The sequence below is a fragment of the Pteropus medius genome, unplaced genomic scaffold (assembly GCF_902729225.1).
Source record: "Pteropus medius unplaced genomic scaffold, Ma_sr-lr_union100, whole genome shotgun sequence".
Classification (NCBI taxonomy): Eukaryota; Metazoa; Chordata; class Mammalia; order Chiroptera; family Pteropodidae; genus Pteropus; species Pteropus medius.
Window position 1 is genome coordinate 647,268 of NW_024350925.1, and position 14,837 is coordinate 662,104.

The 14,837-nt window shown below is 45.9% G+C and overlaps 1 protein-coding gene across 14 annotated transcripts in view; it reads right to left on the reverse strand.

Annotated features, from left to right (window-relative positions):
* The window catches only part of GCNA (germ cell nuclear acidic peptidase), a 22,224-nt gene continuing 7,387 nt past the window's right edge, over positions 1-14,837 (reverse strand). For 3 of the 14 annotated variants that reach the window (XM_039841688.1, XM_039841687.1, XM_039841686.1), the window contains 6 exons: positions 14,111-14,160; positions 7,796-7,839; positions 7,354-7,387; positions 4,801-4,883; positions 2,140-2,860; positions 1-1,586 (listed from right to left, as the gene is read on the reverse strand). In XM_039841688.1, coding sequence (XP_039697622.1) covers positions 1,580-1,586; positions 2,140-2,860; positions 4,801-4,883; positions 7,354-7,387; positions 7,796-7,839; positions 14,111-14,160 — 939 coding nt within the window. In that variant the 3' untranslated portion in view covers positions 1-1,579. Of the gene's footprint in view, positions 2,861-4,800; positions 4,884-7,353; positions 7,388-7,795; positions 7,840-14,110; positions 14,832-14,837 lie in introns of those variants that run through there. The other 11 variants (XR_005648316.1, XR_005648315.1, XM_039841696.1 and 8 more) reach the window with 11 other exon arrangements.

Sequence of the window (14,837 nt, forward strand, 5' to 3'; positions counted from 1 at the left end):
ATCTTGGCTGGAACAATCAAGGAGTCCAGAGAGATGAGCCACAGAGCTCGACAGATAGAAGAGGACACACGGGGGAGTGAGGCTGCCACTGCGCAGGACTCCTGAGACAGATGTGGCCAGGGTACTCATTAACCCTCAAGACACAAAATAAACACTACTTAGGTGAGGTGAGGTGGCTACAGTGGAGAGGGGAAAAGTACCAGATCAGGCAGATGCGGCCGTGGATGACTGACATTTCTGCCTCAACTTCCTTAGCAAATTTCCATCAGAAAAGGTGGCAGGTGAAGACCGGAGCCGTGTGCAAACGGGCCTCGTGGCTTAGCACGCCTGCACCTCAGTGTCTGTGACACTGCACAGTGGGGTGAGCATCTCCGCATGGGAGGAATCCGCAAGACCCCAAATGGGCACATCGGACACCATGACCGGTCAGCAGCCTACACGGAGACGACGCTAGGCATGGCAGGAAGCCTACAGATTGAAACAGTACTAAGGTGACAGTGACAAAGGGACAGCTCCTCCCTTCTTTGGTCATACTCTAGCCAAGCCACCTGGGAGCTACCCAAAACACACGTTCCTATAGGTAAAGCAGCTTAAACGTGTAGCTGGCAATCCAGAGCAGAAAAATGCTGCCAGGGGCTGCATCTAACAGAACAAGCCAAACTGCTGTCTGCTGCCTCGGCGGCGAGGGGCGCAGAAGCGGCCCCTCTGCTCAGGTCCGGGTCGCTGTTGCCCAATGGCTGACACATCGCTCTCCTCCCCTCTAGATGCACTTATTGTCCTAAAACACAAGCGAAACACTAAACACGCGATCCTTCGAATACATTCCTTCTCTTGGAAGATAATTCAGATGTAAGTATATCACTCCTGAATGCAGATCGAGACAAAGAAAGTATGCTGACTGCATCATATTCAGGGAAAAAAGAAAGAAGTTCCTAGAATCTAAATGAGAAAACGTATTAATGTATTAACGTCTTTGGTTTACACGGCCTGTTTTCAGTATTGATTATACGTACGTTAATAAAAATAAAGGAACTATAAGCAATATTTTTCACCTTAACGTTTAATAAAGCTTTAAAGTTTTGCAGAAATATATACAGGTAGTAAGAGTAACCAGCTTCATCCAAAGAACTAGAAAAACCCGGGTCTCGACTGGCCTCCCTCCGATTCCAGTGGATCTGAGCAACACGTCAGTGCTGCGTCCTCACCATTTCCACTGTTTGCTTTGCTTTAGTGCAAACTGGGGGGTTCACGAGGCTGTGCCTACCCTGGAAAAAAGAGCATCTTGTTCGTGTACACATCTTAAAGACTAAAAGAGTTTCAGGGCAAAGGAAACCTTAGAAGCCCAAGCTCTGCTGGGGGAGGGGAAGAGGGGAGGAGGGGAGTGGCAGGGTGTCTGCTGGTTCAGGGACGGAAAACTTGTCCCCCACCCAACCCCCATACCTAGTGGACCGCTTAACGTGTGACAAGCATGCAACCAACTCCCGTTCAGCTGCACGTGAGCAATACGTACCCATTATCAGATGTTCCAGAATCCTCCGTGACGGAATCCTTAGCTGCAGGCTCACTCCCTTCTTCTCCTCTAGTAGCTGGAAAGAGAATAGTTTACTTGTACCCCCAAAATTGGTACCATCGAGCAACTGGCAGAAACCTGGGAGGTGTCCCACAGCATAGCCCAGAGCCACATCTACAAATGATAACTGTCTGTCTGAAGCCTGCAGACTGCACCATCGGTCAGCATGAAATATCTACTAACGGGATCCCCGAGCTGCCAGCAGAACGAGCCAGGCGGGACTGTGCCGTAGGTACCGAGGCCTCTGACGAGGCCAGGGCCAGTGTGCGGTACGGGGCAGGGCGCGGCATGGCTCACGCGCTTGCTGAGAGGGGCTCAGACCCTGGGCAGCACCTTCATGCAACATGCAAGCCCGATCTTTCCACCACGGTGCGGCACCCGTACTGCCAGGGGCTCTAGCCAGAGATCTGTGTGTCAGTACTTGTCATTCATTCATTCGTTCACTGAGAAAGTTAGTAAGCATCTGCTGTGTGCCAAATACAAAGAAAAGTGACATAGCCATGCGAGTGCTTCAGCAGAGGCAGGGTCTCAGAACCACGGGAACCCAGGTTCGGAGAACTCCGACTTACAGCTTCCTACCGGAAGTGCCAACCGGGCTGGGTCCTGAGGAAAAGTGGGGCATCCTCAGGACAAAAAGCGCAGGGAGGAAGCAGCCCCTGTGGGTGGAATGGCAGATGCCGGAACTTGGGCGTTCCTCCCCCAGTCCCAGAAAGACCCTCTTCGCCGCGATGGCCATCTCCCCTGGGCCACTAGGGAGCTGCTGAAATGGTGTAGGGTTGGGAGACAGGACAGGCAGACCGGACGAGACAGACATACCTGGGGGAAAGGGCGAGGCTGGCCTGGCTGGCACGCTTGGGGGGCTAGGCACATTTGGGGGGACGAGCAAACTTGGCTTGATTGGCTTACCAGGTGTCGCACATGTATTTTTGGTTTTACACTTTCTTTTCCTTGGTTGTCCCTTCATAGGTTCGAGTGCTTCGCCAGTTGACGTCTTTCCTTCAGAAACCGTCTTTTCCTCGGAGACCTCCGGTGTGGCCTCAGGATCAGCTGGTGCTTTTCCACCAAGCTGCTTCTCACCAGCATCATCAGCTGAACTGCTCTTGGAGACAGCAACCTCCTTCACCTCCTCTCCAACTGAGGAATCTTGCTCCTTCTCACACGAATCATCTAATATCATCACAGAGCCCTCTACGTCGCTGTCGTCGTCATCACTGATGACTATCGGAGGCTCCAGGATGGTAGGCTCCAGGACGGGAGGCTCGTCAGTGTCAGACAGCACTAAGATCTCATCTGAAATCCAAGGGACACGTTCACACATGAGTAGATGCCCTCCACCGCATGCCCCCATCCACCCAACTTCACATGACTGAGCACAGGTTAAGCAAGCCGGGAACTGTGACATGAATCGTGGTTAGGGATGTTATTTTAGATTATTTTTCCTATTACTTTTACTTTACAGACAACAGTGTCAGATAAAACAGCAATTCAAGTCCAGCGGTCATTTTCAAACCGCATTCTTTAAATAGCACGATGTGGGCGCCCGGCTGTTCCCAAACACAGGGCTGCAGATTTTTATCTTCCCCGGTCCGCCAAGAAATAAGAGACATTAGAATAAAGAGGTTTTATTCCCTTCAAGTTCAATTTCTACGATTTAAAGGACTATCCTTTACTTTGAGATTATGTCCTCACTAAACTTTGGTGCTCTTTATGAAAGTCACGGTGATGGCAGATGGCAGTTGGAACGGAGTTCCGTCATTAAACAAGTTCAGAATTGGCAACTCTATGCTTGCCACCAAAATTTAATTTTCTAATGTGTCTTTAAGCGCAAAGCTCTCTGGACCGCTGATACAAGAGTGAGGAGTTAAGTCCTGACGTCAGGACTTAGAGGCCTTGGGGACATTGGAATGTCACCGTCCTCACATGAAGGTCCCTTCACCTGGAAATAAGGGGTGCCATGTCTAACGCCACATGCTCTCTGGAGTCTGCTCAGAGCTGTTTCTACAACAGTGGATGTAAAATATATGAACCGTAGCATCGGCAAGATGCGAAAGCATTTATGACGCAAAAACTTTATCCTAGAATCACAGGTTTGGGATAACAGATACCAAGAGCCTCATCTATTATTTGAATTCATTGTCAAAGAACTTCAGATACGCCTAAGGGAAGAGAAAGGAGTGGGTGTTCCCATGGCGAAAAGTCATTCTTCATAGAAAATTTAAAGATTTCCCACCTGCAGGTGAAATTTAAAAAAAAAAAAAAAATTAGGGACGCACTGCTTACGATCTATAAAAAATGACCCTGGACATTGAAAAAGATGAGAAGTGAGGTTGGAAACGTGTTAAAGCTCCTCGGGCCTTCCTTTTCTATAAAATTCTCCAAACTCATTCTAGCAACAAGGGAAATGGCACGTGGACAGTGACGGAGACAGTCCTGTGGGAGCACTGCTCATGTGTCCACCGGGGCGGCCTACAGTGATGAACTGCTTCCCGGCTGTCACTCGTGCGCTACTCATTACCCGCCAGCCCCCTCCCTGGGGGCTCTCCATTTGCATTATGTCACCTGGACCTCCGTCCCGCTCAGGCTCATCCAATCAGAGCAGGAGAAAAGGAGAGAGAGATCAGAGGGGCCAGGTGGAGAAACAGGAGACCAGGGCTCTAAACACCTGTCCTTCCGCTGCTCTGATGTCACGGGCTCCCTGGGAAACCCTAGCCCAAGGCAGCTATGGGACACTAATCAAAGCGTAGCCAGTCCCCTAGGCGCCTTTGTACCCTGCCCTCCACCTTGTCCTAAGCGAACGAAGAGGCAGGAAACGGCGTCCCAGTGCTTAAGCACCTCGTCCTCCCACGTTTCACAGCCATCGAGCGGCTTCCAAGTTGGGAGCGGGGCTCTAGGCGGAAAGAGGGCGCAGTGGAAGGCAGACGAACAGCTGGACGGAGAAAGCGAGGGTGGCCCCGAGAAGCTGCCACCCAGCCAGGTCCCCGTCAGGCACAGAGAGCGAGGCTGTGCCTCTCAGTCCTCTATCCTGTGTCACCCCTACGCACAGGAGGCAGAGAGCGGGACACCGTTAGAACAGTGTCTGGACACTGACCAGGGGGTGGCTGGCATCCGGCCACGTCCACAGCCGGCACAGCGGAGGGAGAGGCGGTGGCGCTCACTCCCAAGCGACGCGGAGTACAACGCCACGCGTCTCAGCCCGCAGCGCCACCCAGCCCGGTCGGCCATGTACTCACCTTTGCTGCAGGTCTTGGAGAGCTTAGGTTTCTTCCCGGGTGGGACGAGGTCATCATCCGAGTCTGAGTCAATCACCACGCAGCTGAGTGACGAGACGGGGAAAACCAGAGAGACATGAGCAACATTCCTTTCGCGGCCTTTTCTACAATGAACGCGATCGCTCGGAAGTGTTTTGCTGGTTCGCTTGGAGCAGTGGCTCCGTTCCCGCTCCGGAACTCCTCACTCGGTATTCCTGATTTTCTAGCTTTCTACTCAATCCTGCCACCTGTCTCAATCCTTTCAAAGGGCGGGATGTGCCAAGCACTGAGAGTGAAATGGCCGTCAGAGGGGTCGGGGACGCGTCTGCTTACTGCCACTGTTCTCCATCAACGTGGAGGTTCAGCTGCCTGAGAAGGGGAGGGGGCCCAGACTGAGGCGGCTTCGGAGCATGCGCTGTCCGCATCCCCGAAACCAGCACGCCAGCACGCGCCGCCCTGTGCCACCAGGTGCCAGGGCTGAGCACCCCTCCGGGGCCCTCATTCTCAGCTGGCCCTGCTATTCGAGTCAGAGGTTTTTGAAGGTTGAATCGCCACCTTCCTGTATTTTCTAAACAGTGCACGATGAGCCTGACCTACCTTGATGATGAGAGAAAAAACTACTTAAAACAGTTTGAGGACTTGTCTGTACCTGCTACAGATACGGACCCATGAGCCATTTCCACCATATTCGCCACTCTGGAGCTGCCAACAGGCCTTTGCTATCCTGCTGGCCATTCCTTCTTTAAAATGCCCTTCTTGATTTCCAGGACACGGGTCTGTTTCGTTCTCTTGTCACCTTCCCGCCCACTCCCCTTCCTCGGCTCATTCCCAGAGCGCAGCCACAGCCCAATTCTTCAGGACTGGCTAAGCGTGCCCTCTCTGCCAGCCCACTCCAGCCCAACTTTCTCCTGACTTCCGGCTCCCCAGTTTCAACTTCCTACCTGGCTATCCTGCGTGTAGGAACGATTTTTAGCCAGCATGCACGGGCACTGCCTTACCAACTGTTGATTGATGGTATCCGTTCTGACCGTCCGGGCAGCCATCCTGAGCAATCCCTGTCTGTACTCTATTGGTTGTTAAGTGTTTTGAATATCAGCCCCGCCTATGCGCCCCTTAATTTCAACATGTCCCAAACTGAACTCATCGCCTCCCTCCCCAAATCCACCCTTCCTACAGTACCACATACAGAGAGAGGTCACCTGGAACTCGACCAAGATCTGTGGGTACTCCTGGCAGGCTCCTTAAAATGGATTTTCTTTACATATGTATTCTACTAGAGACAGGAAGAAATCAATTTTTCTGTTTAAAAGCTGGATACTTATTAATTTCTTACCAAATAAGGACATTATATATATTATAAACCAGACTACTTCTAAGGAACCACGAAAAACCATTTAAAATGTAAACGACAGTGATGGAAATACTCTGTAGACCATGGTGACATTTGTCAAAATCCATCAAACTGTACACCTAAAAAGAGCAAACTTTGCTGTATGCAAATCACACCTCAGTAAACCTGACTTGCAAAGTATAAATAATAAAATCGATCGTTTCCAATAAATAGCTTTATACAATGCATTATTTGGTTCTGGAATTTCAGCTGATTACAACTGCTGACTTTAAATCACTTTTCACACACTGGTGTCATGCTTAATGGCTTTTCATGTTGCAAAATAATCAGAGGTAGCTAGAAAAAAAATGTTCCCGCTTGACATTATTTGGCTTGGTGGCAGGGGAGGAATGACTTGGTCACATCTCTACAGGAAATTCAAGGAGTCGATGTAGTAGAAATCATAGTTATCTGGCACCAGATTTCGGATTTATTCCAATAATTCTTTTGGCATCTCCTACGGTTTGGCACCTGGGCCACACCCCTCACCTAGCTCTGGCTAGAGCAAAGGTTCCTGGATAGGAATAGCAGCAGATGCTGCTGAAAGACAGGTGAGGGTCGGACCACAGAGGTCTTTAACTACTGGGCCACTCAGCTTGGTTTACCTATGGCGACCGATTTAAATGGGTCGATCCAACCAAAGTTGGACTTGTAGAGATGAGTCCAGAAGGACGCTCCCTGTATCAGAGGAGGAATAGATGAGGGCGAGGAGCTCACTTTAAAACCTCTTGCACACGCAAGAGTCAAAACCGAGCAGGGCCTGAATAGTGGAGACTGGAAGTTAAGAGATGGTTCACAGAGACTTTTTTTTTTCCAGGCAAAGCAACGCTTGGTTGACTTCACAGATTGCAAGGACCTTGTCAGTTTACAATCCCTTATTTTTATTTCCACCTATAGCACCTGGTCTTCCTAGGTGGTCTCCCAACCAAGTACTAACACAGAGACGCTTTAAAGGAGAAACTGACCAATTAGATAATGAGCCGGAATTAAGGAAATCTCATCTTTTCGACCTGGTTGGGAGATAAAACAGCCAGTATGACCCTGAACATGTGTTCACAGAGGAAATGTGATGTTTATTCTTAAATCTTCTTACCCAGAAGATCGTTCCTCGAAAAACATCAAATTTCACCAATTCTCCTACTCACCTGTTTTCTTTCTGCGTGCTTGGTCTAGCCACAACTAATTCGGGGAAAGAGAGAGGGCGTCAGAAAGCATCTGAAGCATGACAAAAATCTGGTGACCCCTGTCCTCAACTCCCTAAATCCCCGAGTCCATAAATTAGAGGCGGTTTTACAAGTTATGGTGGACTCCTACATTTCCCACGAGAGGCAGAGAGGAAATGAAAGGAGACCTAGAATGGAAAAGGTAAAGGAAGCAAATTAGAAATGGAGCACGGAAAACTTCCTCTGCTCCTAACAGTAAGAAAGAAACACCTTCGCGTCACCAGTTTAGAGAGAGCCAGAGATGAGACAAACCTAAGAGCAGCTTGCACCAAACGTCCCAAATGCCGTTTCAGTCAGCTCTAAGAAGACACGGTTAAGCGACACTTTAAAATGTAAATTACTGCTTTGAGTGGACTCTACTTACTGGACTCACACTCTTCATCACTGGAGTCCAGAATAATAATGCAACTGCAAAAATAAAATACATACTGTTTTAAAGGAAGGATACCAACATCATAAACATTCGAATGTCAAAAATCTCAAACGAAGAGAACCAACAATCGAAGTTTCTCAAATGCAAAAGAAGGTCTTAAGGGCTTGCGAGATTAAGATCGCAGTAGCGGAGGTGATGAAAAATCAGAAGCAACAAGCTGCTCAGTCTTTACTACAGAATCAGATGGGTACTCAAGGATGTCAGCTGACACCACTAACAGTGAACCGTTTTCTGCCAAGTGATTGATTTCTATTTAAAGATATAAAAGTGAATTCTGAGGAAGAGGCCACTGGGAAAAGGTCTTCAGGATGAAGAGAATACAGTTGAAAAGGGAAAAAGGACAAGGAGGACAGCTCTTGGGGCTCTGCTGTTTGCAGAGGGCTATCTAGGGAGATGGACGAACGCTAGAGTCCATTTCTCAGGAAGCGCGCAAAGGGTGATTTCAAAGCTGCACCTGCTCCCTGCCATGAGCCACGCGGCTAGGGCCTCTCGCTCCTCTGCCTCATAATGTGAGAGGCCCCGGCACCCATAGCTGCTCCCTGGCAGGCTGCCGGGCCTGCTGCTATAGCTGCGCGGTAATGCCTCAGGTGACACCAGGGCTGAGGTGACGCCAAAGCACATTCTGGCTCAGGATCCTTCAGCTCACCAGAGAGCGCTGACTGGATATCCATCGTCAGCCATTCACGACCCACATCCGAAATGCGGCTCGGGAAGACATGCTACACTAAGCATGGCTTCAATGCTGGAACCGAGCTACGTCCTAGGACCTTACTGTAGGTAATCGTGTCATCGGTATTGTGACACAGGACTCACAGAGGATACCAAAAGTGCTAAAGAAGGTGGACATCATAGCTAGAAGGGTTTACATGTTTATATGGTTTTACATAATATTTATAAGTTTTCGCATGAATAGTTACAAGGCTTTACATATAAAAAGGCAGCCTGACCACCTCCTGCGGGCGCTGGGCCTTGAGCTTGATGACTGCTGTGCTTGTTTACCTTGTCGGTCTTTCACCACAGGTGCTGGCTCACTCCCTTGATTAAACTTCCTATCTATTTACCTATCAGTGGACACTGGACTTGAGTAGTAATCTTCAAGTTGTTGGTTTTTTTTTAATCAGGAAAGAAAATTCCCGTAAGGTTTCCCAAGTATGGCTCAAAACGTGACCTTGGTTGTCTTGAAGCCTATTATCAATAAATAATACCGTGTAAAAACTAAACTCTACACTTCGTCTACTTTCTTACGCGCACACACATTTTTTTTTTTTAGAAGTCAGGCAAAAGGAGTAAGGGATTGGAAACGTGACACAAAAAAGCTCCAGGACAGAAAGCCCCAGGCTAATCCTTAAAGATAAGATACTGTCCTCCAGGTTAAATAGTAATCAACAAGGAAAGTGGTCTGAGGAAAGCGCTAAGGAAGAGATCGGGGGTCAAAAAGGAGGCAGACTTTGTTAGGCGCCTTTCCCAAGTAAAACTCACCACCAGGGGGACAAGCCCAGAGAAAAGGTTTCAAGGCTCCTGTCACTGTAGAGAAAATATATGTACCCCGAAAAAGACAGTTGGCGTAACCAGAACTCTATCCTGAAAGGACGTGTAAATCACATTAGAAGCTTTGAAAATATATCAGAAACCCTCAAAAACTATTAAGTAAAAAATCCAAAGGTCTCCCTTTTTCAGCTGGGGACAGAAAACCATAAACATTGTGTATGCTTTTATATGACCACAGAGAAAGATCTAAAAGAACCAACACCGAATTATCGATAATTATTTTCTCAAAAGAATAGGAGGGTATGTATGAGGGTGGACGTTCACTTTTTACTTTAGATGCTTCTGTACTGTTTATTTTTAGTGCAGGCCCACATTCCCTCGGTAATTTTTGAAACTCAATAAATATGTTATAATTATATGACGGGCACACCTGTGTTTCATTCATTCATTCATTCGCTCACTCATTCGACATTTATTGAGCATCTGCAACAGCCAAAACGCTAGGTGGCTTATGGGCTTTTCTGATCCAACTTTTTAAAACTAAGTATAACAGGGTAATTTTTAAAATATGATATTTCTGCATGTCACCGAGGCTACCCTGGTGGTAGTAGTAACAAAATCAAAAGAATCTTGGACTAAAAAAGACTGGCCAGTGGGCATCAGAAAGTCCTGATTAGGCTTTGACTCATCGATGAGAAGCAGGCCGCCACTCTTCGCTTTACGAATGTCAGCAGCACTTCTGCCTTCGAATTGCCAAGATGCCCCTCACTGTTAATGACTTAGTCTCATAAGTCACCGGGAAAATAGAAGCAATCACTCAGGAACTCCCTCGTCCTCCCACCGCCCTATCTGTAACCACACCTGGCTCTTCTTGTTCTGTCCTCAAGGAGCGCAGGGGCCCTACCGCGACCTAAGGCCAAGCTATCCCTTGTCCTTGGGACCTCAGCGGCCTCTAGCCTTCTCAAGGATTTTACTCCTGCAATTTTCCATCCTGAGCTGCACTACTGTCCCCTCTCTCCTGGGTCATCCGCTGTCCCCCAATTCTAGCTGTCTAACATCTTGGACCTCACCGAGTATGTAAAACATAACATGGCCAAGACAGAACTCTTGGTTTCCTCCCTTGGCCCTATTCCCACACTAGTCTCAGCCATCGCAATCAATGACACCACCATCCGCCCAGGAACGTGAACCAAAAACTCAGGCGTCATCTTTGATTTCTCTCTCTCACCTCCCACCTCACATCCAATCCATCAATAAGGCCTCTTGGCTCTACCGCTAGAGCATATTTCATCTCATCTAAAACATCATTATACGTACTTCTAAGAAAGAAAAACACTATTAAATGATGACCTGCTGTCGAACATATGACGTATCCCAATTTCGGAAATGCTGAAATGTGAAAAAAATGTCTCAGAATTGAGGTACTACAATATAGCCTATATTTACCCAAATGTCTCCAACTCCACTATTACCGCCCGACTCTAAGCCACCATCGCTTCTCAACAGACTTCTGTCCATCTAGTCCTTGGGCCTCACTTGTGAAAGAACCATTAATCCCATAGGGCTGCTGTGAAAATTAAACGAGATCACGTGTGCCCTCCTACAGGCTCATGTACTTCGGTGCTTATCGCATGATACTGTACCTGCCCGTTTACATGTTCCCATCTCCCATCCCAGACCGTAAGCTAAGCAAGGGTTTGGAGGCATGTCTCTCTCACACTGTCCAGTACAAAGTAGTCGACAAATATTTGCTGAATAAATGAATCTCAAAAAGTGGTTTCAAGGACCCCTTTTAATATATTCCACCCTCCCAACCTACGCCTGCATAGCGCCTTGTTTTTTGAAGGATTTCTGCGTACATTGTAAGTTATCATTTTCTCTCTTTAGAAAATTAATTGCATACACCTGCCCACTTGTGCAGGTTTGAGATATAGAGACGGGCCAAAGTAAAAACGAACGAACAAAAACCCAACAATGATGTCTGCATTAATGAAAATATGATGCCCAGACCCAGAGCCGTGTTGGTCCCGCCTCGCAGCAGGTGTGGGTGGGGACACCGGCAGGTCATTGTCCAGTCTCAGGGTGATCTATCCAGGACTTGGGCTCGCACCTGTAGTTACAGGAACTCGAGTTTCTCAATTCTTCATCAAATGCTAGAAGAGTGATTCCCCTTAACCAGATTTGTGAGGGGCTGACTGATAAACCAAACCAGAGTGCCTGTTCGCTTCTCGGAACTAACACCGACCATGTTCCCTGGGCACTCCCCAAAACAGGGCAAGGGACTAAGGGGTCATGGAGAGAGCTGGGATTTTACTTTGTGCATTTTTTTTTTAATCACACACACGTTAATTTAGTTGAATGTCGCAAGAAGCATCTTTGGGCATCTAATTACTTTCATGAATTAGATTATTCCTAGGATTGATTCCCAAAAGTCAAATCACTCAAAAGTGTGACCAATATTATAGCTCTTGGTACATTCGCTTAATCGTTGCCAAAGGGTAGTATCTGTTTACAATGTTAGTAACACTGCTGTAATGGAATTAAATATTTTTGATTTGCACATTTAATAGGTAAATAATTTTTAAATTAGTATTTCTCTTTATTACTTAAGTTGTATATTTTCCCAATGCTTTTTTGCTGCATTCTTTTGCTAATCCCTTCCCATTTTAATGACTATCACAAAATGATGTTTACCAGATAGTTTTGTGACTGATAAAGAACACTGAAAAAGGTGAAAACTTTGTCCCTGTTTTACCAAAAGTCCCACTCCCCAAAGATAAACAGCGTTATCTTATTTACTGTTCTAGAAAGTTCTTAAGCATAAGCATGTACCAGCCAGCATAAATCAAGTGCACATTTTTTAAAAACAAATAATATTATGCTACACAAATTTTTCTGCGGCTTGCAATTTTTTACTTTCTGTATCTCATTTGTCTCTCTTTTATCGGTACATATAGTTCTTAACACATTTTTTGGATGAACCATAATTTATTCAACTATATCCTCAGGACGTTTAAGCTCCTTCCAAATTTGTGCTGTTACAAACAATGCTACAGTAGACATCTTGGTACGTGTTTTTCTGTATACTAGTAATTAAGTCATACATCTTTCTTCCACAGAACTGAACAAAGACCGAAACAGCCTGAGTCTACAGATAATTAAATGAACAGGAGTTACCGGGAGAAGGGACGTGGGAGAAGAGGGAGAGGAGTCTAGAGAAAACGTGAGAACTACAAAAAAAGCATGTATGATATAACCACATTTGTGCACCGACGTGTTATAAGTATACAGAAATTAAAATTGTTCTAAAAGTAAAAAAGGTCCTGGTAGAATTACTAGGTCAATTACTAGGACATGTGCATTTAAAATTTTGATATTGTCAAATTCCCCTCCAAAAAGGCTGCACCAATTTATATCCCCACCATGACTGTATGAAATTGCCTGTTTCTCTACAAATTGCAAACTCTGGGTATGATCCCTTTTTTAAATCTTTGCCAATCTGATATATGAAAAATAATATATCATTTAAATTTTTTCATTTCAGTTTAAGTAACAATTAAAAGTTGAATAAATTTTCCCGATCCCGTCTGATCTTGGAAGCTAAGCAGGGTCGGGCCTGGTTAGTACTTGGATGGGAGACCATCGAGGAAGACAAGGTGCTGTAGGCGTAAAAAATAAAAAAGTAAAAAAAATAAGGGATTGTAAACTGACAAGGTCCTTGCAATCTGTGAGATCGACCAAGGGTTGCCTTGACTACAAAAAATAAACAAAAAGGAAATAAATTAAAAAAGAAATAAATAAAAGTTGAATAAATTTTATGTCTATGAACCATTTGTATTTTTCCCCTCAGAAGCACCTTCTATATCTTTTGACCCATTTTCCATTTGTTTTTTCATCTTTTTTAAATTGATGTGAAAGTTCTTTGTAGATTAACGAAAACAGCCTTTTCATATAGATAATGCAAACACTTTTCTCTTTGTTATGTCATTTTATGCTTTTGTTCAATTTCAAACTTAAAAAAACCTTCCCCACTTCAAAATTATTGGAAAGAAAAATCCACCTGTTTTCTAATATTTTTAATGGTTTCGTTTACCATTGTTAAATATTTTATCATGTGCAATTTACTTTGGCATAAGGAGTGACAAAGTAAGAATTCAATTCTAATTTTTTTTCCTCAAATGGTCAGCCAATTATCTTCAAATTATTTGTTGATCAATCTATCTTTTCTCTGCTGATCTGAAACATCATTTTTATCATGAATTATATTTTCTTATGTATTTCACTGTATTTCTAGACTCTTGTGTTCTATGGTCTCTACTTGTCCCATATCACACACCTACATGCTTATCTGTGAAGGAGGAAAACAGGGCAGTGTTCTAGGACAGAGAAAACTTATAGGAGATAAAACAAGTATTTTAAAATACCTTATTATCCATCTGTACACTTCTGGAGGCAGCATGGTAAACAATAAGGTGGAAATATCATAAAGACAAGTATTCTGAAGAACTTCCTAAAACTTAACTTGTACACATTCAACAATGTGTTGTGCTGATTAATGGAGTTGTACACTTCTGTTACACAGAGGATTTGTGCCCTAGGTAGGAAGCCGGACTCCTGTAATTCTAAGAGCCCTTTTTACAATTCTCATTTTATACCCTCTGCAGATTCCAAAGGAAATTAACATGTATTTTTCAAGAAAGTCATTTTGCCAACAGAGTAGGACAAAACTAAAAGAAAATAAAATTTCTGAAATCTCACCAATCATCCTGTATCTTCAGTTGGCCAGGTGTTTCTTTGGGCGTGTCCATCTATACTCAAGAAAAAGACATACTTTTTAAAGAAAACCAGAACCCAGAACCAATAACACATTTGTACATTCTGCACCGATTTGAGCACCTTCTTCACCCTAATTTAAAGCCAAAACGTGGCTTTGAGAAATGACAAGTATTTAGATGTCTTCGCTGCAGGCTGCCTGGGTGAAGAAAACTGCAGACAAGGAGCACCACCACCCTCTCCCACCTTGCCCCACCAAGGTTCTTTGCCTATGAATCGGAAAGCCCAAAGCACATGGCTGCGCCTGATGTTGTCAATCGAACCGCCTCGTGTGATGGAGACCTCCGAGAAAGACATCATTCATTCAAGAGCCACCAGATGCGTTTCCTCCACACTGCGAGGCTTTAGCATGCACCACCCCCACTCAGCCTACGGACCGGTGCTCCTGCCCCTAAATGGGTTCCTGCCTCACATCGCCACTTGCCGTCCACCGTCTCCACGCCTTCACGCCTTCACTGCCGTTACTCATGCCGCACACCTCAAGGAAGCCTTCCACCTACCAGGCTTCGGACCCTGTACCCTTGCCCACCCGTGCAGCTCCCTACTCCCGCGCCCCGCCAGCCGCCAGAGCCCACACACACGTCTAGCCCAGTCCACTCTCTGACTCTCCCATGCCACCCACCTACCTCCCGCGGCTCGAACACCAATCAGG